We start from the raw sequence: 21368 nt of genomic DNA on the forward strand, positions 1-21368 counted from the left end.
TTAGTGGAAAGAAAGGAAGTAAGGAAGGTGCACTGTAAGGCGGAGAACTAATCATGAAGGAGTGATGACAAGGGAATTCACAGAAAAGTTACCAAGCAAACCACCTACGGCATACTGGTTATGGTGATGGGCTATTTTTGTATCTTGAGTTCATCTCTGCTTTCTGATTATCTTTTTATTAACATAGACAACTGCTAATTAAACTTGCCAGATGTTAACTTTGAGTCTCTCAAACGTGATCTGTGGGCAGCTTGCCATTTTAGCTGCTGCCTACACAGATTTTTGGAAAAAATATCACTAGTTTTTTGTTGTGTTTTTTTTTTCTTTTTTTAGCTAGACTACAGTCTCATTCTACCTGGATAGTAATGAGCATCACTAGAACTCTTTCGGAAGGCAGGTAGGCAGGAAGGAAGGAAGGAAAATTATATATGTATGTAATCATTGGAAGGCTACTGTTAACAGATAGTAAAAAATTCTGGAAGCTCTCCAAGACAGTGGAGTAATTTGAAATATTGGCAGATTAATACAATTTCTGTTCACTGATGTTCTGGGTGCATCAAGAGGGTAAACATTCCACTACTTTGGGCAACATTTCTTTTATCGTAACACACCGCCTGCCTGATCAGATACCAAAGAAATAAAGACCTTATGTCACGGAAGGGAACAAGTCTATCAGCTTCGTTTCTGCCTTTCCCTCATTCTCTTTTTCCCTTTCTCTCTCAAGTTATTAAAATACTTTTTTAAAATTTTTAATTATTCTGTAAACACAGTTTTCCTTTCCTACCTTTTATGAATGAAATGGGAACAAACAGTCTTTGTAAGCTATGAGGACATAAAATCTAGGCCCGTTGGTTTTATTATGAAATGTGTATCCCTTGTAAAAATGCAGTAAGCCTTAAAAGATTTAAGGCTACTACGGACAACGCTGTCACCTTGATTGCAGCTTGGGTCTGTAACTCAAGACTTTGTTTTCAACACAAAGCTTTTGGTGGGCATCTCCTGCAGCCTACGTTCGCACTTACATGATTCCTTATGCCTCACACACTGCCCACACTGCATTTCCTGCGCAGCCTCCTCGCCCCCCAAGGCGGGGAAGCTGCGCCCGCTCCCCTCAGCCCCCGACGAGCGGGCGGGCCCGACAAACCAGCTCCCCCGGTCAGCGTGCCTCGCCTCCAGTGCCCGCCGGGATCTGTAGTTCAAAAGGCGGGAGGTCGCGACGGACGTAAGCGAGAGGCGCGGCCCCCGAGGACTACACTGCCCAGCGTGCCTTGCGCGCGGGCCGTGGGTGCGGGTGCGCGTTGCCGGGCAGTCAGCTGGCCGCGGGGCGGGCGGGTGGAGCGGTGTTCGGGGCTCGGTCTGTCGCTCAGGGTGGGAAAGGCGCCCGCTCCGCCATGGCCGAGACGATCGCGGACACCCGACGGCTGATCAGCAAGCCCCAGAACCTGAACGACGCCTACGGGCCCCCCAGCAACTTCCTGGAGATCGACGTGGGCAACCCGCAGACGGTGGGGGTGGGCCGCGGCCGCTTCACCACCTACGAGATCCGCGTCAAGGTGAGGCAGCCCCGGCCCGGTCGCGGGGGTGGCGGTGTCGGGCCCTGCTGTCACCCGGGGCTGGCCGGGGGCGGTGATGGGCTCCCTGCGCCGTGTCCTTCAGGACCCGTGTCGCGCCTGCTGCAGGAGCGGCGCTGGGGGGGCGGTGGCAGAGCCGCAGTGGACTCTCCATCCTCGGCCCGGGGCTCCTTGCTCTGTGACGGGCTATTAGGAGTTAAGGCGATGCAGCTCGGTTCAGGTAACCATAGGACAACTGCTCTCTCGGCTCTGCTGTGCACAGATTGTCCTTAGACTGAAGCACCGTGTACTGTGAGCAACTGCTTGTCTGTCTTCAGGTAAATAGAGGAGGGCAAACTCTGAGCTGTCTGAGGTGGAGTAATATGGGTGTATCTAGCCTGAGAAGGAGGTCAAGTTCAGGATTCCAATGGTCTCAAAAGATGCATAGAGAATGTGTAAATAAGTTTAGTGGGCACATGTGCTAGATCAAAGCCAGCTGAAGTGATAAGGTACATGTGTATGGGGCAGGGCTTCCTGGTTTCTTTTGTACCTGAACTAAAATTTTAGTGCCTGATAAATTGGGCCGTTTCTTGCTATGTGCTGCAATCAAGTACTTTTTCTTAGTAGCACTACGCTCCTTCCTAGCTGGAAGGGCTGTGTGCACTGACTTGCCCCAGAGGCTAGTAGTCTTGAGCTTGAGAAAAGCTATGTGAAGTCATTACTGTGTTCCCTGGTCTTTCATAAACAGAGCCCAGAGCAGTGGACAAACAAAATGCAATATTTACAACATAGTTCTTACCTGTGGCTGGTAGGAACTTGAGGTAGGGAACCCTTTTTGGTCTACATTGCCAGGGATAAGTTGGGTTGAAAAAGATGACCTCTTATAATTTTTTTTGTTTGTTGGTTTGTGGTTGAGTCTACTGCCTTGTATTGCTTTTCTCTGTTAAAGCTGATTGAAACAGGTCAGTTATTACAGTCACTAATAAAGGGGAAAGCTTCACTGACTCCCTGCACACATTCTCTGAAACAGGAGGTTTTACATATGCCTTCAGAGTAGGGAGGGCTTCAGCTGAGGGCTGCTGCCTTGGTCACTAAAATTCTTTAAACAAGACTTAACCTTGTGTGGATTTTCTGGTTTTAAAGGTCTAAGTTCCCAGCTTAATGTAACCTTACTTAAAAAAACAAAATCAGCTGAGATCTAAAGCTACTAGGAAGGATACTTTATTTCAAATGCTTATAAATTGTCATGTTCAGTAGCCATTCTTGTGTTTCAGGATGTGTCAGTGGGGCAGGGAGAATAAGCTAACACTCTTGTTTGTAGCCTGTGTTCAGCCTCTGTTTGAGGACAAACTAGAACTTGCAGACTTGTGTTGCATTACACTGACCTTATCAGAACACCAGCAGTCCACTTAGCAGAAAGATGTAATTCTACCTTGCTGGAATGTGTTTGCACCTTAAGTTCCTGATGACGTTTCTTTCCATGAGACTGAGCATTTGGAATTGCTGGACCCAGGGAATATGGTACAAATGGGACTTAGCCATGATATGGCCCTGGGAATGAGAATAAATTTCCTGTGATTAAAAAAAACACAATAATTTTTTAAAAATCCTTAACTGAAGTTCTTCATCAGAAAGAAAAGCAGAAAAACAGGTTTTGAGACAGATTAGTTTTAGCCTATCTGCTGTTTGGGGTAGAAAATTCTGGATTCCTGTTGTAATGAAGACCAAGAAGTGATTTGGACAAACATACACTATGATAGTGCTGTGACCTTCCTCTGTTCTTCCTCCCAGTCTGACTACTATGTAAACATTGTGTCCTCCGCCCTCCTTGCTTGCATCCTCCTTGCTCGCATCTGTGCATGCCTGTGTACAGGACTGTCTCTTATAATACAGGATCATTCCCTTTCCAGTTGTGCACTGGTGTGCACATAGTGCTGTACACGTAGTTCATAGCTATCATGAGCTGTAAAATTGAATAGTATGTCTCTGTGTGCTGGAAGGCTACAGAGCAGCTAATACAAGACATGCAGAATTATGTTCACTGTCTAAACTTGTATCAATTAACTGCTTCTCAGCAGAACACAGACCATGTTACTAATATGCAAGTTTCATCATGGAAGAAGAATTCAAGCTTGAATTGCTGTGGTATTATATTTATAAAAGGTAGGCCTAGTACTGTAAGCTGCTTCTCGGAGTGTGGCAGACAACAGCCACCAGCTAGCCTCTGTCTTTGACAAGTGCTTGTGGTCATAGAAAGTAAGAAAGCAAGCAGCTGACATTGACAGTTTACCCCAGCAGTGCCAGTAGTGGAAATAGAACAAACCTGAGAAGATGGTGTGAGTTATCTGTGTCATATCTGGAAAGCTGTGTCTTCAACTAACACCAACATTAAAATGTTAAGTGTGCAGAAACGGAAGACTTAACTGCTGCCAGATTCTGGAGAAAGCAGCTTCATGTTATGGCTGGAGATCATGCTAAGCTGGAAATATTGTGAGAGAGGACATTGAGATTCAAGTTTTTGTTGAGGCAAGTAGACTTGTACCATTGTCGCGGTGTTTACAAACTCTGTCCAAGCGTAATTCTATCTTTGTCTGAATCTAAAAGCTTAACTTTTTTTTTCTTTTTGTTTGAAAGACTGAGCTTGCTAGCAGACTCTTGAACTGATATCTGTTAACGAGTATCTTGCAAAAAGTACATGTGAAATACTGCAGAGTTTCCCCAAAGCTTTTACTGGCAAGCTTTGTACTGGTAGTGCAGCTGAAGCAACAAGTGGAACAACCTCATGCTTTAGTTCTTCTATTGCTGTACTCATCAGCTTCTGGTGGAAGTTGGAACACCTAATGGGAAACTCTGAAGTTTTGGGCAGACTCCTCAACAGTACACAACTGTATAAGCAAGTCAATAATATTTTGGTACTTAGGAAGGTTTTTCACAGCAAATGTCTTTGTGAAGGGTTGCTGTGAATTTTGGTAAATGCATGGTGCTTTGACAAGGATTTAAGGTCTCTCAAGAGGATTGCTGCAGGTAGACCCTATACAGCACTTCTAGCTGGGCAGCTTACTTCACAGATGGACACTTGGCCAAAGTATTGACTTTCTGAGCCTGAACTTACATTAAATAACAGTCTGTTCTTGGCAAGCTGAACAAGGTGATGACAGAAAGCTTTCCACTGTAGCAACCACTGTAAGGCATACAATATGGCAGTGTGCCACCACAGTGCAGCCCAGCAATAAAAGTCAAATGTCTTGCTCAGAAATGGTAAGTGATAGAAAATGCCATCCTGGCAGTGGTGAAATGGCAAATCTGAGTGGGTCGTGTTTTTGATGGGGTACTTGAGAATTTGTTTTCCGTCAGTAGAATTAGGCAGTGAGTTTGTACCATTCTAAAGTGTCCTTTGTGTGTGATGGCTTAGGGTGAGCCAAAATGGAGATAATGCAGTAGGGTATAAAGTTCCAAGTGCTTTTTCTAGTGAAATAAGCTTGATAAAGTACTCATCTCATCTAAAGTTATCTAAATGATCACAGTATGGTGACAGTATTTAAAACGAACATTATCAGCTAGACTGCCCACTAAAGTAATACTGCAAACTACTTCACTGCCCTTACCTCTTGAGGAAAGGTGTGAACCAACAGGTAAGTTCTCGGTGTAAATACTCTTCCATGCTGTTTCTCATAAGTCTTTACTAGCTGTTCCCTCCTACTTGTTAAACCTTGTCAGGGTGGGCTTGTGCACGTCAACACTCTTCAATGAGGGCATGCAAATACCTGTTACTATTTATGGGCTATAAGTCAGTCCTCTCCCTGAATTCCAGGAAAGAAACGTAGAACAAATGGCAGTTGTCATATTATCGTCCTACAGCATGTCTTTAGTCCCCAGTCCAGTTCCAGGTATCATTTGTCTTCTGCTGTAGTTGAGACATAGTTTTCTTGATAAGTGAGTCAAAAGGAAGGTCTTCGCTCAACAGATTCTCTGCAATAGCTTCAGCTCTTAAATCCTTTAAGGAGACAAGACTTAAGCTTTACAAGCTAACTCTGATCCAGCAACTGGTGGCACACGTCAGAGCCATACACCCACTGTGGTGGCAGTGCCATAGGAGGTAAACACATTGGTTAGAATACTGTCAAGAGAGCGTATGGGTATCCAGGAACTTGCTACATGTGGGGAAATATCCCTTTGTTAATGCTATTTCATCTGTTACTGTTTCTGTAGAAGTAAAAGTGGCTTCTGTGCTGCCCATTTTGATTGGGTTTGTCACCTAAGCTAAAAGATTAAATTATCTGTTTATGGTTAGTGAGAACTTGCAGGGAAGTCGTTGGTATTCAAACTGGCAGAACTCAAACAAAACAGGAGCTATTAGTCCAAGTAGTTAAAGAATTTTTTTTGGTCAAACCAAAGTCAAACTAACAGTCTTTGTCTTCTTAGTTCTGTTCTTTAATGTTCAATGGCCTGTTGCCTCTAATCAGTGTTATTAAACTCAGCACTAAGGTATACCTTAGCTTTTCAAGGTTCTCTAGTGCAGTGGCTTGTCTCAAGGTGTAGAAAGGTACTGTCTTGCTGCTGTGCTTTCAGATGTTGTGAAATGGATCACTTGAGTGGCACCAATGCTCTTTAAGGCAGCAGTCACCTTTCCTGTATCTCCTGCAGAAAGACTTCTGTAGACCTGCAGAGGTACTTGACTCTGTAGGTCCAGTGTGGAGAAGGAAATGAACACACAGGCTGTGAAGTGCCTGCAGTGTTAAGAATAGTATTGGTTTCAAAGGATTGGGGAAGTATATCCAAGTACTGCTGAACTTGAGACACTGTCTGTTCTTTTCTTAACCCATTTTTTCAAGACTTAGCTTGGATACAATATTTGCATTTCAGCATATTTATAGTAGTGTGAATTGAGTGACTGATTTGAGCCTCACTGCTGTGATCAAATCAAGTCAGAGTAAGACAGTAAATGAACTGAAAGTATAACTTGCTCAGAAAGCACTTGTCTTATGCCATGTGTTGCAAAGTGGTGCTCTTTATCTGATGAATGTGTCTTTGAAATGGTCTGTCCTTGAACGGTACCAAATCTCCTGTTCTTCATGTGTTTGGCAGGGTTTGAAGATGCAGATTCCCCCACCATGAGAAGAATCAAATCTGCCTTTGATGTAGTTGACTTCAGCACTGTAGAGTTTCACAGCTGAAGCTTGTGGTGGAGTAATGACTAAACACTGACTCAGTGTGGATGTGTTTAGGGATGCATAATCTGCAGTAATTCTTTATTTCGTTACTACTGGAATCTTACATAACACCACAAATCTTCTCTAACTGGAGTAAATTACGCTTTTAATGCCCTTTTCTAGATACTGCTACCAGTTAGATATTTTCAGACTCCTCTTGAAAGAATAAAAATGCAGTGATTCAGGTGACTTTGTTTTTCTGTTCTACAGCCCAGATACGTCACACTTACAAACATTAACTGCTCCTTCAAGCAGTAGTTCAGAAAAGGATAGCTGGAAGGCTAAGAACTTCCAAGGACACTGACTAGGGAGATAGAGAAGTGGAATGGCTTGGATGAAAGAAACTTCCAAAGCAAGGGGAGTTGATTTACAAGTCTATTGCTATATTTGCTTTGAGCAGCTGTTTTTTCTGTAGAGGTTTGTGATTAAACTAGGTTCAAGAGCCTGGTCCAAAGGTACTGAACTAGTTTTGCATTGCTCTGTGTTACTGTGTAAATAAAATAACCAAGTCTCTGAACAGTGCTTCTTATTAGTGACTTGAAGTCCTTTTATTTCAGCACGCACAGTGTGGATCTTGATTGTCATGAATTAAGATTACACTTTAGTACAGTGTGGAACAGACCAAATCAAATGAGAAAATGACTAATCTTTGTAGGACGGTGGCTGTTATCCAGGTAGGCATGTGATGCTAGAGAGTTTTGATACGTGTTTATTTTTAGATGGCTTGCTGAAAAAGTGTAAGCTTGAACTTTAGAGCAGTCAGGTCTCTGCTGCTTTTCATCTGGGGTAATAAATCTGTGCTGCATCATTTATGTCTTCTAACAGTAAGGGAAGTATTTTATTTAAAGTTTTTTTCACTTGGTAATGCAATGCCAGTTGCACTACTGGAGGCTATTTAACTAAGTACATAATCCAAATGCCCTGTGAGGCTATAGCACTGAGTGAGGGGTCTGAAGTTGCTATCGTTGCTGTAACTTTTAATGTGAAAAGGATGAAAAAGCCCTAACTTTCTAGTCAAAGTATTAAACCAAGTGTTTTACCAACTGAAGACGGGTCCATGAAGTGTTCCTTCTGTGGCTATTTCTTAAGAATCCAATTCAAAACTTCTGTATGCCCCAGAAGGTTCTCCCATATGACAGTATAGTTTGTATCGGCCACAAAACCCATCTTGAAAGTGTAACTATTAACTCGTGTATAGCAGCTTTACTCTAAAATCCAGAACAAAATGAAGCTGTACATTAAATGGTTTAAAGCCGCCTGTATACATGGGAAAAAAAGCTTCCAAGATTATTTCCATGGGCCTAAGCTGCAGCACCTTCTAAGCGTTAGGATATGCTACAAATTAATGAGCTAAAGGAGTCAGAAGCCTTTCTGCAGCTTTTAGTGGCTACTTAAGAGTGTGAATGTTACTGCTCCAGTAAAACTGGAAATATGAAGAGAAATTTCTGCTACTTAATAGATCTATTCTATACTAGTTGCTTACCTCCCTTTTCTTGCATGGTTGAAGTATAGGGATACTGGACTGTCTCTAGCTCACAAAGCACAGTAAAGCTTTTGTTCCTGATAAAAAATGATCAATTACAGCAATTCACTGATTTTTTTTCATCCCTGTTTGACTGTAGCTGGCAGATGTCAGCTAATGATGCTGAAGTGTCAACTTAATGTGATCCCACTTCAGTCAGTCTCAGTGAGGAATGAATGGGAACATTACAGGAGGCCAAATCAGAGCATATGACCGTTATACCTTGCAGTTGTGTAAAAGTAGCAATCCCTCCTCTTTCAAATGAGTATTTGATATTTCAAAAGAGGCTTTGGCTTGCTAACCCTGTGAAATAATTATTTAGAATTACTAATTCTGTTTGGGTGTTTTAAAATTCGTTGCCTGAGTCCTTCTTAAAGTCAACTCCTGTTTTTACCTTTGGCTTCTGAGTATGGAACCTGAAGAATAAAGAATCACTAAACAATCTGTTTTTCTCAGCTTACCCTGCTTTGAGCCTTTTGACCACGGCTCACCATAATTCAGTTGTTTGAATTGATGTTGCTGAACTTGATCAGGTGATGATAGATGCTTTTTGGCAAAAACCTAGACATGCCTATGCTCATTTTCAGAGAGCAACTCTGAGCTCAAGGCACTGGACTTGGTAAAGGTTAACTCTTGTCTAAAGACTGATAGTCCCTCTTGCATGGCTAGTAGGATTTTACTACCTTGTTTTTAAGGTGGAAAACATCCTAGCTCTGTATCTCATTACTGCATGGTGGGAAGCTCTATAGTTCTTGGTGTAGTTTAAGTCAGCATTGTTTAAAACTTAAGTGTACATATGGTCAGATTTTTCAGTGTTCTATTAACTTTATATTTTTTTGAATATAATGTACCTTCAGTAGATCTGGACACCTAGTGGAGAAAAGGAAAGGTTTAGACAAAAGGACTGAAACTTAGAAAAATAACAATGTCTTATCTGACATTTTGCAGCGGGAAAGAAGCTTTCCTTCAGTAAGGTACCCAGCAAAAATCAAAACTTCTAGAAACTGAAGTTTAGAGCGTGTTTTCCTTCTTTTTTGCTTTTTGTAAGTGTAGGAAATAGAGAGGTAGCTGCTTATGTTGAGTCAGGAAGGAAACAAACCACTGGCAAGGTTTCTGCAATAACAGTGGACTGCTGAAGCCAGTTTCTTGCTGAAGCCAGTTTCTTGCACTAAAGGACAGCAGGCTCTTGTGTTAAGAAAATCATAATACTTTCTTATCCAGCCTGAATGCTATTTACTGTAATACCCCAGAACTCCCTTTGACTGACTGTAAATGTAGTCAAAGGGTGTAGTCTCTTGACAAAGATTACAGCTTGTATGAAGAGACAGTAAGATGCTTGAATTTAGCTTCTGAGAGTCAAAGCCACAAGCTTCTATCAAAAGTGAGCTGTGTGCTTTCTTTTGCTCTATTTTAATGGAAATAGAGTTCTTGCAAGGCTACCATAAGCTACTTGAAAAGATGACATCAAAGTAGGTGCTGTGGCAACAGAGCAGCTTTATTCTTGGTCTGTTAGGAGCATGGGCAATGCAGTCCTGCTGGTGTGTGTTATGTTGGCGGATGAGGAAATTAATCAAATTTTGTTTGTGAAAGTCTCCTTACTTGTATATAGAAACAATTTCTAGACTTCTAACTGTCTAGCTTGGAGATTGACTGTAGTAACAGCTCAAAGACTGTTACCTGGTTATCCAAGCTACCGTCCTAGGACTGTCATTTGCTTCTGAGGTGAATTGGGAGCCTCCTGAGCTTGGAATTGGACTCAAAGTTGAATATGTTATAATAACATAAATGTAGCTGAAGAAACATGCTCACTGTGAATACAGGTTTTGCCCTGAGATCTATTAGCAAGCAATCAGTGCTTCCCACTACTAGTTTGTTGAGCACTAGCCAAATGGCTGTAGAAACTTTTTGGCATCTAAGTGGAAAAATGTAGGAGTGACTTAGGGGTCTGGCTTTGTCATCAGTTGTTTAACTATGTAATGTAACTTGGCACCCATTTTGACAATGTATATTGCAGTGTGCTGGCTTGGCCATTAACTCCTCCAGCAGAATACAGACTGTTAGTTTGACAGTAGTCAGAGAAAGCCTAATGGTGTCTACATGTAGTCTAATACAGAGACAGTGCTACACAGAATCTGTCTCATCTTAGCATCTTTCTGTGGCTTAGGATTTTGGGCTGTGTGCGATTTCTGCAGAGCTGGTTTATTGGTCCCTCTGCAATGGTGCTTTATCTGTGATTCTGACTAGTGATTTTGGTTGTCTAATATCTTGGGTGATGCATAATCCTTTCAGGTTGAGGGCTTGCATTCAAACTGCTAAGAGACATGATTTTGGACTAGGAAGTTCTTGAATTTTTTTTCCCCCAAATGATATGATTATTACACTGCAGAAGAAGCAACTGCTGCTGTAATTCTGCTGAATTTATCAGAGGAATGAGCTGTGCTCCAGGGGCTGTGCCAAACTGGGTCATGAGTTTCATGATAGTAGACTTTGCAGGTCAGCAGGCCAGAAAACCAACACTATAATGCTGAATGAGCATGGGCAGAAATGCTTGTAAAAATAAAATTAGGCTGACTTCAAGTTTTGGGCCTTACTCTTGTCTCTATTCTAGCAGGCAAACAAAGCACTAGCAGTGCTCTGAATAGCTATTGGCACCCTTAGTGACTAAACAAGGATAGCTCTCAACATAAAATGTGAAGCAGAGCATAACATTTTTGATATCCTGCGTGATCTTGAAGTGACTCTTTAAGTTTCTGTTGACACTTCAGGATTGTCTCCTTCTACCAAATTCTTGTCCATTGATAACCCATACTTCAGGAGCTGTCTTTGCTTAATGAAAACTGTCTCTCCATGGTAGATGAAGGCAGTAGTACATGCAGAAACCCTTCCTACTGAAGGGCAATAATCCTTAGTGAGAAAGGCCCATATAGTAACTTCAGGTGTGAATATAACGTCAGGGGACCTAAGATGTAAGTGGGTTAAGCAGTATGAAACAGGACTCTCAAATTGCTTTTTTAAATAGATCCTAAACATGAGGTTTAGAAATTGATCTCAACAGATAGCTCAATTTCATATCCAGACCAGAGGACAGGGAATATGTACTTTAGCATATAGTTGTCAAAATGTGACTTGTAAGACATTTAATTTAATGAATGCCTTTTGACATGCTTTTCAGTCTGAACATTTCCAGTGCTTATGATCAAGATTGGAGAAGATTTTTCAACTCAAAAGGAAAACAAAGGACTCTGTCCTTTCCTCCAGCTTGCTAGCTGGGCTAGCATGTCAAAAGTTCAAAAGGGAGTGTAGAAGGTAAAGTGAGCTCAATTGGCACTTCTACCACCACATTGTACCTGTAAGCCTGATATGTTGTTTAGAGATTAACTTTATAGACTTCATGCCTAGAAGCATGAAAAGAGTTCCTGAAGACCTGGGAACTCATTGGTTTTTAATTGCTTTTATCCAGTCCTAATCCCTCTTGTAAGTAACTTGAGAGGAGAAAGGAGTATTTTCTGCAGGTGAGAACATATTTGTTAAATATTGTAAAGGACTTTTTCTACCTGAAACACTGACAAAGAGTTGATGTAATGTGTAAGGGTGAATTTGGTTAAAAAACCAATAGCTGAAAGCAGAGGAAAATATTCCAGTACTTAACTCCAGGGAATCTCCTTCATGTACTCTGGGAAACCCGTATTCACTCTTGAGTAGAGTATTCTTACCCTCAAGACAAGAGTGTTTATTTATAAATCCTGACTTCTGGCATAAGTCTTAAGTGCAATTTTATTATTAGTGTCTTACCTGATCAACAATATTTTACCTGGGAAAGAGAGCTTGGATACTTTTAAACATTTATCAATAACATTGCATAACAAAATACTGTTCTGTACTTTATCACTTGTAAATTTTGGACTAACTTGCATAATGTGAAAGTGCACAACCAGCTTCTCAAGTACTTTTGAACTGTGACAACCAGAAACTTGTTATTGGCTGGCAGCAATACAACAACCCATAGTGACAGGTCTGCCTAGTGCAGGAATTAAAGCTGCAATTAAACTTGTTTTGAGCAGCCAAAATTATTGCCCAGTGATAGCTTAAGCATAACATCCTATGAAAGTTATTGTGTAGGGATATCCACAAAAACTGTGATCAGATCCTGAGTGAGATGGTTTACGAGATAAAAAAAATAAAACAACAAAAAGTAAAAAGTAAAAGGCACTAACAGAGAATGACTACTGTGCATCTGTCAAGAGGAAGACTGGGGGGTAACTCTAGTCCCATGTGAACATCAGCTTCCAAGGGTGCTCCTCAAGACTCTTTAAAGGCATACTAAGACTATTAGTGAATATGCAGTCTGACAACAGTAGGCTTTATTTTGTTGCTTCTGGTTGTGCATGGCAATTACAGCCTCATGGTCTTACTTGTAGGAAGTCATAACTCCTAGGAACGTTTTGGTAATGTTCTAGCCAGTTTGCTGATGGCACTAAATTTCAGAATATGGTCCTGGAACTTTTCGTTCTGGGGCTATCATTAAGAGAGGACTCTCCTAATGTCTACTTTTAAAATAACATGCAAGTTGGATTGCAACAGTGGGATTACACTGCACCCAAGAAGGAACAGAAGTAATACAGACTCTCTCACAAGTTAGGACTTGTATCAGGGTGCTTGTATATGTAACATGGTCTTGTGCAGCACTAAAACCTTGCTCCATTTGATGTCTCTTTCAACAGTGTTAGAGTTGGGTGCTGGCTCCTAGCCTTGTTCAACAAAGTTCTCCCTAATGTCCGTAATCACGCTCTACTTAGTTTAACTTTTTAGTCAAATAGTCTGATCTCTTCAGCACTGAATGTTGTATTGCATCTCAGCCTTGTTAGCTTCTTTGGAGCTACCCAAACTTGGCAGCTCGTGCTATCAAATCTTCATCTGTTCTAGATGGATTCACTGTAGGACTTACTGGTTTTGCTTCTAAAGATGTTGGAGGCCATGATTTATCAGGGAGTAGAAAAGTACAGGATGCTTGGTTCATGTCCTATGCTGGTATCTGAAACGCAGCCTTGAATGCAGTAAGAGAAGCGTGTGTGGATTAAGAAGACTTTCTTCCCCCTTCCCTCCTCACCTCCAATTTTGTACATATTGTGGATCCAGCTCCTAACAGAGTTGCTTGTGCAACCTTAGAACTATCTCAAGTGGCCAGCAAATCAGATATTTTGCTAGGTGATAGATGACAAAGTACCCATGATAAGGATGCCATATAAATGAGGCTCACAGTTACGCAGTTTGAGGTACAGCTTACTCATGTAGCTTAGAGCTTTATTTATATTTCTGTGTCTTGAGTGTTTCTCAATACTGTTGTTGTTGCCTAAATGGAAGTAATGTGTAACTTAACAGCTTGGTTCTTCTGGTTATCAAAACTTCTAATCTGTCTAATCAACAGCTTGTGTTCTTATTTTCAGACAAATCTACCTATATTCAAATTGAAAGAATCTACAGTCAGAAGAAGATATAGTGACTTTGAATGGCTAAGGAATGAACTAGAAAGAGAAAGCAAGGTGAGTAAAGTGAAAGGTAAATACAAGTCTATATACAAAGAGTAATGATGCTGAAATGTTATCGCCATGTTATGAAGCATATATCATATGGAGCAGATACTGTGGTTGAAAGTGTCCAGAAATAAACCAGTGTGTCAGTCTTTTTATCAAGCCTCAGTTTTACAATGCTAGAGGCTGTTTTAATGGTTTCAAGTTAATTCAGAGTTAAACTACTTGAATTCATCTCACCTCTTTGGACAGATGCTGGTCTTCTCTGCTCATATTTTATTACTTTATTAGGGATGTGATTGATGAGTTGAGTCCTCTAGGAGGAAGAGGTGGAACAGGTGTATGAACCTGCTTATAGGCTGCACTTAAGGACACTTCTGTAAATCTTTCAGGTTGTGGTACCACCTCTACCAGGAAAAGCACTTCTCCGTCAGCTTCCCTTCCGAGGAGATGATGGTATATTTGATGATTCCTTTATAGAGGAAAGGAAGCAGGCTCTTGAACAGTTCATAAACAAGTAAGTGTTGGCTCTAGTTATCTAGAGACAAACCCAGAGCTCCGCTCTGGAAAATTGCATTAAAGCTACTAATCCTCTAACTCTGGTAACTGCACTAGGTTCAGAATATTAACTTTCACATAATCTTGCAGTAGGACATACTAACATTGCTCATCCAGTGTTTAGTTTGGATATCTTAATGCTTACCTGAACAGCTGAAATGACTGTTACTGTTGTTGTTAATTTATGCAAATTGCTACTAAAATTACAGCATTCAAAATAGTTCTACTTTATAATTTCTGAAAGAGTATCTTCCACTGTATGAACAATGGAGCTTACAAAGGGGTTACAGCAGTTTACTTTGATAGCAGATGTGAGGTATTATCAGCTTGTGTAATGATGCATATTTTCTCTAATCATCATGAGAATCTTTCTGAAGATGTAAAAACACTACTCTAGGTAGGCATGCATAGTTCGAAATAGACACTTTGGGTTTTGTCACTGCCTTTCAAAAGGTGAGCAGAAATTATAGTAGCAAAGTATTATGATTCCGTTTCTGCCATCTGACACTACTAACAGCTGTCTGTACATGAACCTGAGTAGCTGGTTTAATCTCTTTAACAATGTGGATCCAAGCTGTGGGTAGGAAGGAGTTGCTGTCAGTTAATCAGCTCTTTTGGTCTCTAGACTCAACACTGTTCGGACCAACTGGATTTGAGACTGCTCCCTTTAAAAGTTCAAACTTGTCAGTTCCTCTAGCATTCTAATCTTGTTCAACAGTTATGTTGTTTAACAGAGGATGCCTGTGAGTTACACAAGAACTTAAGAGAATATACTTGTCAGCTACTGTTAGTCAGTTCAGGCATGTGTCTTGGAGCTGCACGTGACTAGCTTACTAAAACTCTCTGTTTTGTGCAAGTAAGCGTGACCATATGAAATCTCTTCGGTTTTTCTTCACATAGTTGCTTGGTAGCTCAATTTAGAGGTATCGATAATGATTCTGAGCAGGTAAAATGCTTCAGACTGTTCTTTGTGCTGTTCAAAGACAAGCGGAATGAACTTCCAAGGCGTCCAATAGTAAAGTGGAACTTGTTTGGGTTTTTTAATGCTGCAAAATCAAGGCAGTCATGACTGTAAAGTACAACTTTTGTCCATGCAGGCTTGGAACTCTACCTTAAATAGTGAAGAAGTGCAAACTTTTGTATGCCGAGCCTAGCAACATGTGTGCAAGAGGGCTGTTTGTGTTCTGAAGCAGCTGAAACAGTCATCTTACCTTGACTCTCTGAAAAACTCAGTATAGCTGACCGAAATGGTCAGTTTATGGGCATCACTTGTTCAGTCCTACAGCAAGTAATAAATTGATTTTGTGAAAGTGTAAAACTTCTTGGTTAATTTTTCCTCCTTTGAAACATAAAAGCAGATTGTTAATGTAGCTGCTGATGTAGTGGCAGACTTGAGTACAGCTGGAATAGGACTTTTCAGGCACAACTCGTGACTATTCAACCTCATCAATTTATTCTAATGGCATGACCAACTCAGGAAGCAAATATTACTAAAGATTTGAACCACATAGAAACCTTAAGGCTTCTACCAAGTACTCTGGGTACTAGTAAATTAGTCCTGAAGGTCATTTGCATAGTACATTCACATTATTGCACTCTCAATGCTGGTCTTTGCTTCTAGAACTAGAGTTCCTCAGATAATTTATATCACTGTAACAAAAAAGTGCACCAATGCCAATTCTTGATATCCAGTAGTGCTGAGATGGATGTTATTGAGAAGCTTTGCCTCTCTAGATGTAAAATCTAAATCAAGACAGTATACCTTATTTGAGTCAGCTGTCTTGGGCCAGCTTGCTGCACCACCATCAGTAGTACGTACAATGACATTCAAGGGATGGCTGTGTCTCAACACTGTTGTCTGCCTGAACCTGACTTTGAGATACATGAAAATTCTTGAAGTAGCAGCTGCTACTTGTAAGGGTCACCTTTGTGAAAAATATTGAGGGAAAGTCAATGCTGAGCAAGGTATTCCAATTGAATCTGGGATCAGATCTAGTCTTGCAATTCAACCACCAATTTCCAAGCTTTCCTGAAAGGGAGAAGAAATATGCTGCTTCCTCATCATCCTCTCCTATATATCTTTCCTTTGAAGTTCAAGGCCAGCAACTTCAGTCTGATGAGGGTAAGAAACTCTAACTAGTTATTCTAGACTATCATCCTTGTGAACTAGTGCTTAAGCCTACTGGCCATTTACTAGAACCAACAGGATTGATAAGTTTTATAACTGCACTTGAAATAATCATCGGTACTGAATAGGAGAGCTTAGCTTCCTCATTACAGGTCACCCTCAATGACAAGTGAATATGTCCTGTGGTGAAATAAACACTGATAGATAAATTTGGAGAAGATGCACAGAAGTTCTTGGAAGTACTGGTGGTGAGCCACTGGAGCTTACTGTGTATTACATGTGTTCAACTAGATCACTTCTGTTAAGAGCAGAAATGTTCTGACAGATATGGAGACCATAAGGCTGACACAAGCAACCCTAGGGAGGATGGGGGACTTTAAGAGAAAAAGTCGGAAGTCTCTCTTGATTGAGCAAACTGGATGTAGCTTTTTTAAACCAAACTGCTTTACGTTTTCATGTTCATAAGTCTCATGTTCATGACCAACTTTCAGGTATCTGATTCCCTTGGATTTTTACCAACACAAGAGTCTGCATGGTATTTTAAGGGTTTGAATGCAGTACCTTGTGGTTTACTTCCAAGTTTGGGAGTGTCTCCTAATTCAATTTCAACCCCTTTCCTATTAAAAGGATGGTGTCTCAGTTTATGTGTGAAACAAAACCCACAGTACAGATACTGGTCTCTCCCAGAGCAGACGAACTCTGTCTACTGTGTTTGATAGCTAAGACACATGCAGTGAACAGAACCCTCTGGCTTCCCTACAGGAGAGGAGCACTGATGGAGCCGAGTCACTGCCCGGAGCAGTGCTGGAGCCTTCAGAAGGCCTTCGCACCCCCTGGTGGAGCAAGGCTTCAGCTCTGCCGGGGCGAACTGCTGCTCAGTGGGATGAGAACTGAGTGGATAAGCAGCCTTTAGAAGAGGGTCCTGTGGCACAGGTGTCAAGACCCGTAAAAAAAAAATCCATTTGCCTTCCTTAACTCCAGATTCCCTAATGTTAGGATGGCACTTGGATAATCCCATCAATTGCAGGTGATAAATGATGACATAATATGCTTCCAAATGATCAGAAGTAGGTCACAGTTCCTATGAACTAACTTCATCTGGGGGGAGCATGACGAATCTTGCTGCTAGACATCATTCTAGTTGCCAGCAGCGAACTGAAGGTGGGATTCATGCCTAAGTGCAGAACAACAGGTTACTGGTACAAAACCTCGGTCTCCTGGCTAGCTGCAAGTAGGCTCGATTGGTTGACACTAATGCTTGTTTTTTTCCTCTCCAGGGTTGCAGGCCACCCACTGGCACAGAATGAGCGCTGTCTTCACATGTTCTTACAAGATGAAGTAATAGACAAAAACTACACACCATCCAAAATAAGGCATACTTGAATTCTAAAACCGTCTTCTTAAACATTAGTGGTTCTTAGGCTTGGTTTTAAGAGGTTATAGTTTGTCTTAGCATGCTGAGGATGAACAGGCACGAAGTCTCCAGTAACACCAGTACACTGCTTGGTCTTTGCATATGCTTTATAGCATTTAAGAACTCACTTGTCTTCTAGCTAACTCGCTCTGAATCCTTCATTTAAGAGTATTATACTATGAGACCATCCATCCACCCCCTGCAACATCTCACAAACCCTTCCACTATTATTTGCAATGACTTAACAATGTTTACTGACTTGGCCTTACTTGAACTTTCACAATTGTAGTGTCACGTGTTCACTTGTATTTGACTAAACTGCTATGCTGTTTTTGAGGTAGTCACCTGTCTGAATGTCTGTAGAAAGACTGCTTTATTTCTGATATCCTGTGTGAGAAACACTTATGCAATTGTCTTCAAGCTTGTAAAACACTTTATACTGAAGTAATGAGGGAATTATCTTTATATTCTGTAAAAGGAAAAAATCAAATTTATATACTAAAGTAACTTGTCTAAAGTTTTGAAATAAAAGTGAAAATGCACTTCAAATGTTTTGTCACTCTTGACCTTGAGCGTGGGGTATCTCATGCTTTCTGAGAAGCAGGGATTTGACTATACTAACTGAACTGGTGTTACAGCCTTGCTGTGATGCTCTTCCACAATGTAGTTTGGTGTTACTAACAGTGAACACTAAGAACCCTGAGACGATGGCACTCACTCTGCAAGTGTTAAAGAACATATAAAGGTATCGAAGGCTGTTCCTGTGGTGTGGAGCCAAAGCTGGAATACCATTCATGGTAGGTAGTCAACAGATCTGTGACTTTAGTAACTCTGGGGAAAGAGTACCTTTCTGCTTGGCGTGAGAAGCATCAGTCTAGCTTCAGCTAGCTGGTGAAAACTATACCATCCCATAGAGAAAGGAATGTTGACATAACTTCATTCCTAGATAAAAGTAGCTCTGCTCTACAATTACAGTTAGGGCCATGAAATCCGGTAAGTCTGCTCTGAGGTGTGACATAGCCCACTTCCCAAAAGGAGGGGTGAGCTGCAGCACTGTGCTTGTGTGACCACTGGTGCAATGCAGATAGTCAGCAACTGAACTGCAGGTCACAAGCAGCACTTCTGAGGTTGACTTTTTCATGAGAAAGAAGTGAGCTGGAGAAGCTTCCTTAGTCTTCCACATGTGACACACAATTTACCTATCCATCTTGAAAACAGATTCAAGAATATTCCAGTAGCAATCTACTCTAGTGTTTTGTGCTGCTTGGTAGCTACATGTTGGCTTAGACTTGGCTCTGCTGCTTTTTTTCTTCTTGCAATACTACTTATCGCTGTCAAGAGCATCCTACAAACTTGCTGACAAAAGTTATTAGCTTCTTTTTACTAAGGCCACTAACCTCATTTTTGGAAATCTGAATGTCAAAGACTTAACTGACAAAGCAGTGGTGGCCAACTGGATGACGTATAGTACTAGTGATTAGCTACACTGAATAGATAGGTGTTTGAATGATTGCTCTTTCCACCTTGTACTTAACTAAGACTGTGCTGATTCTCTCTAATGGTCCCACTCATTAAACCAGGGACCAAAACTGACCGAGTCCACTTGCAGCCCGGGGATGTCCAGCTTTTCAAGATGTTTGTGATAATGTAAAATGATTTCTAAAATTCCCTGTGCTTGTTGAATCACACTTAAAAGTTGAATTACTCTTGAAAAAGAGGAAAGAAGGGTTATATGTATATGAAGTTTCATTATGTAGGTTTATATACAGAGCAAGATGTTGTTTTTCTCTTCTCAAACATTCTTTTCTGAGAAGTGCTTCTCTCAGAAATGAAAGTAAATGCCTCATCTTATACCTAAAGTATGATGACACAGTCTGTATCATTTGCCATGAAAAGAAAAAAAATAAGCCAAAGAGGGAAAAACTGCATGCTTGATGTCAAAGTATTCCTATTTCCAAAGTGAGGACTTTAGAGTGTTAGCCTCTGAGAATTACAGGACTCTGGGATATTACCTGGCCTTAAGTCCCTTAAAGCTAACCAGAGACCCTAATTGTAGTGTAGTGTACTGGTTCTGCTTCTGTGCAATCTGCTGCAGTGGGAGCAAGACATAGTCTGAGATTAACTGTGCATAAACCACAGGGATCTGGGCATTGTTCTCAGCTCGTGAGTCTTTTAAAACAATTCTGCAGCTGGGCTAAGTTCTCCAGGTAAGAGGGTGAGATATGGGTGTGCTCCCATTGTTCTGCCTGTTTTGCAGCTGGAAGAGAGCCAGTACGCTCTGTTTTGTCCTCGAGCTTGGGTGAGGTAGGGACTACAGCACACTGCAGAGCGCGGTTGCCTGGTTGCCTTGCAGCAGGGATGCAGTTTGCGTTTATTGCTGGTCTGGGACAGCAGCATGAATCTTATTGAAATGAATGTTCTGTGATGGGTTCTGTGCAACACTGAGTTCAACTTCTTTAGCTTATAAACTGAATTGCCACAGAGTAGAGAACCACAGTTGATTTTTCTGCCCTATCTGGTTATTCTTATTGTAGAGAGCAGAAAATGGTATAAGGTTATTACAGGTGCAGGAAGAATGGTTTATAAAGTGTTTGATGGTTTCTTTTTAAGAAAGTGCTGTGCCCTGTGGTAAAGGCATTCTCAAGTGCTCCATGCTAGTTTGTATAGAAGATGTTTTGAGGTCCTGTAGTCTGCGCTTTGTCTCACTGGACTTACCCAAAGAGTTGTCTTGTGTATTTTATGATCTGGTTGTCTTGGAAAAGATAGAATGTGAGACCTAGCAGAGTGCAAATGGAAGAGAGTTGGGGTGAAAACACGTGAGAATTTTGAGCTTGGAAGTCAACAGAGCTAGGATTGCACTCATGACCTCTACTCCTTGACACTGCAAATCAATGACCCATTAATATACACTGTATATTTCTACCTGTCATTTTAATATGCATGACTCTTCAGTCACTCATTGCCATATGAACAATGTATTTCCCTTCTCCTCTTGCCAACTTTTTCTGTTGACTAGGAGTTGCTTACCTCTTTCTTTGGTGTGATTACACAATTGGGCACCTTAATAAAACCTCAATCTTTTTAATTGAAGCAGTGCTTTTGTACTCATCATCCTTTGTTAGTTGCGCAATTCACCAATATTAAAAATTGTAATAACATGAAACAGAAAGCAAATACTTTTAGATCTCTGATGCACTTAGTTGTGTCCTAGAAAAAGCTATATGTCACCTCCTTGAGAAGGGAATGTTGCAACCAGTGTATATTTGGATTACAGGGAACAGCTCTATGCAGAATCTCAAAAGTCAGGATCACCTAAGCTACTCCTTTGATGTTTGTCTAACCTGTTTTTCAAACCTCTGATGATGGAGACTCCACAGCATCTAAGGCAATCTATTTTAGTATGGATTAGAGAATATTTCTATTCCCTGGTCAGTGGGGTACAGTGGAAGAGGCTAACT

The 21368-nt window shown here is 41.1% G+C and overlaps 1 protein-coding gene across 2 annotated transcripts; it reads left to right on the forward strand.

Annotated features, from left to right (window-relative positions):
• The first annotated feature begins 1286 nt into the window (after positions 1-1286).
• Positions 1287-21000, forward strand: SNX3 (sorting nexin 3). 2 transcript variants are annotated; one of them, XM_051792440.1, is made up of 4 exons: positions 1287-1553; positions 13727-13822; positions 14203-14327; positions 15466-17767. In XM_051792440.1, exons 1-4 carry the CDS (start codon positions 1392-1394, stop codon positions 15482-15484), a joined length of 402 nt encoding a protein of 133 aa, XP_051648400.1. In that variant the 5' UTR covers positions 1287-1391; the 3' UTR covers positions 15485-17767. The 2 variants fall into 2 exon arrangements, with proteins under 2 accessions (XP_051648400.1, XP_051648399.1); XM_051792439.1 differs by lacking the exon at positions 15466-17767 and adding an exon at positions 17774-21000 and having other exon boundaries at positions 1290-1553.
• Positions 21001-21368: the final 368 nt, after the last annotated feature.

The sequence above is a fragment of the Manacus candei genome, unplaced genomic scaffold, assembly GCF_025592945.1.
Source record: "Manacus candei isolate 608988 ecotype Guabito, Panama unplaced genomic scaffold, ASM2559294v1 h1tg000034l, whole genome shotgun sequence".
Taxonomy (NCBI): Eukaryota; Metazoa; Chordata; class Aves; order Passeriformes; family Pipridae; genus Manacus; species Manacus candei.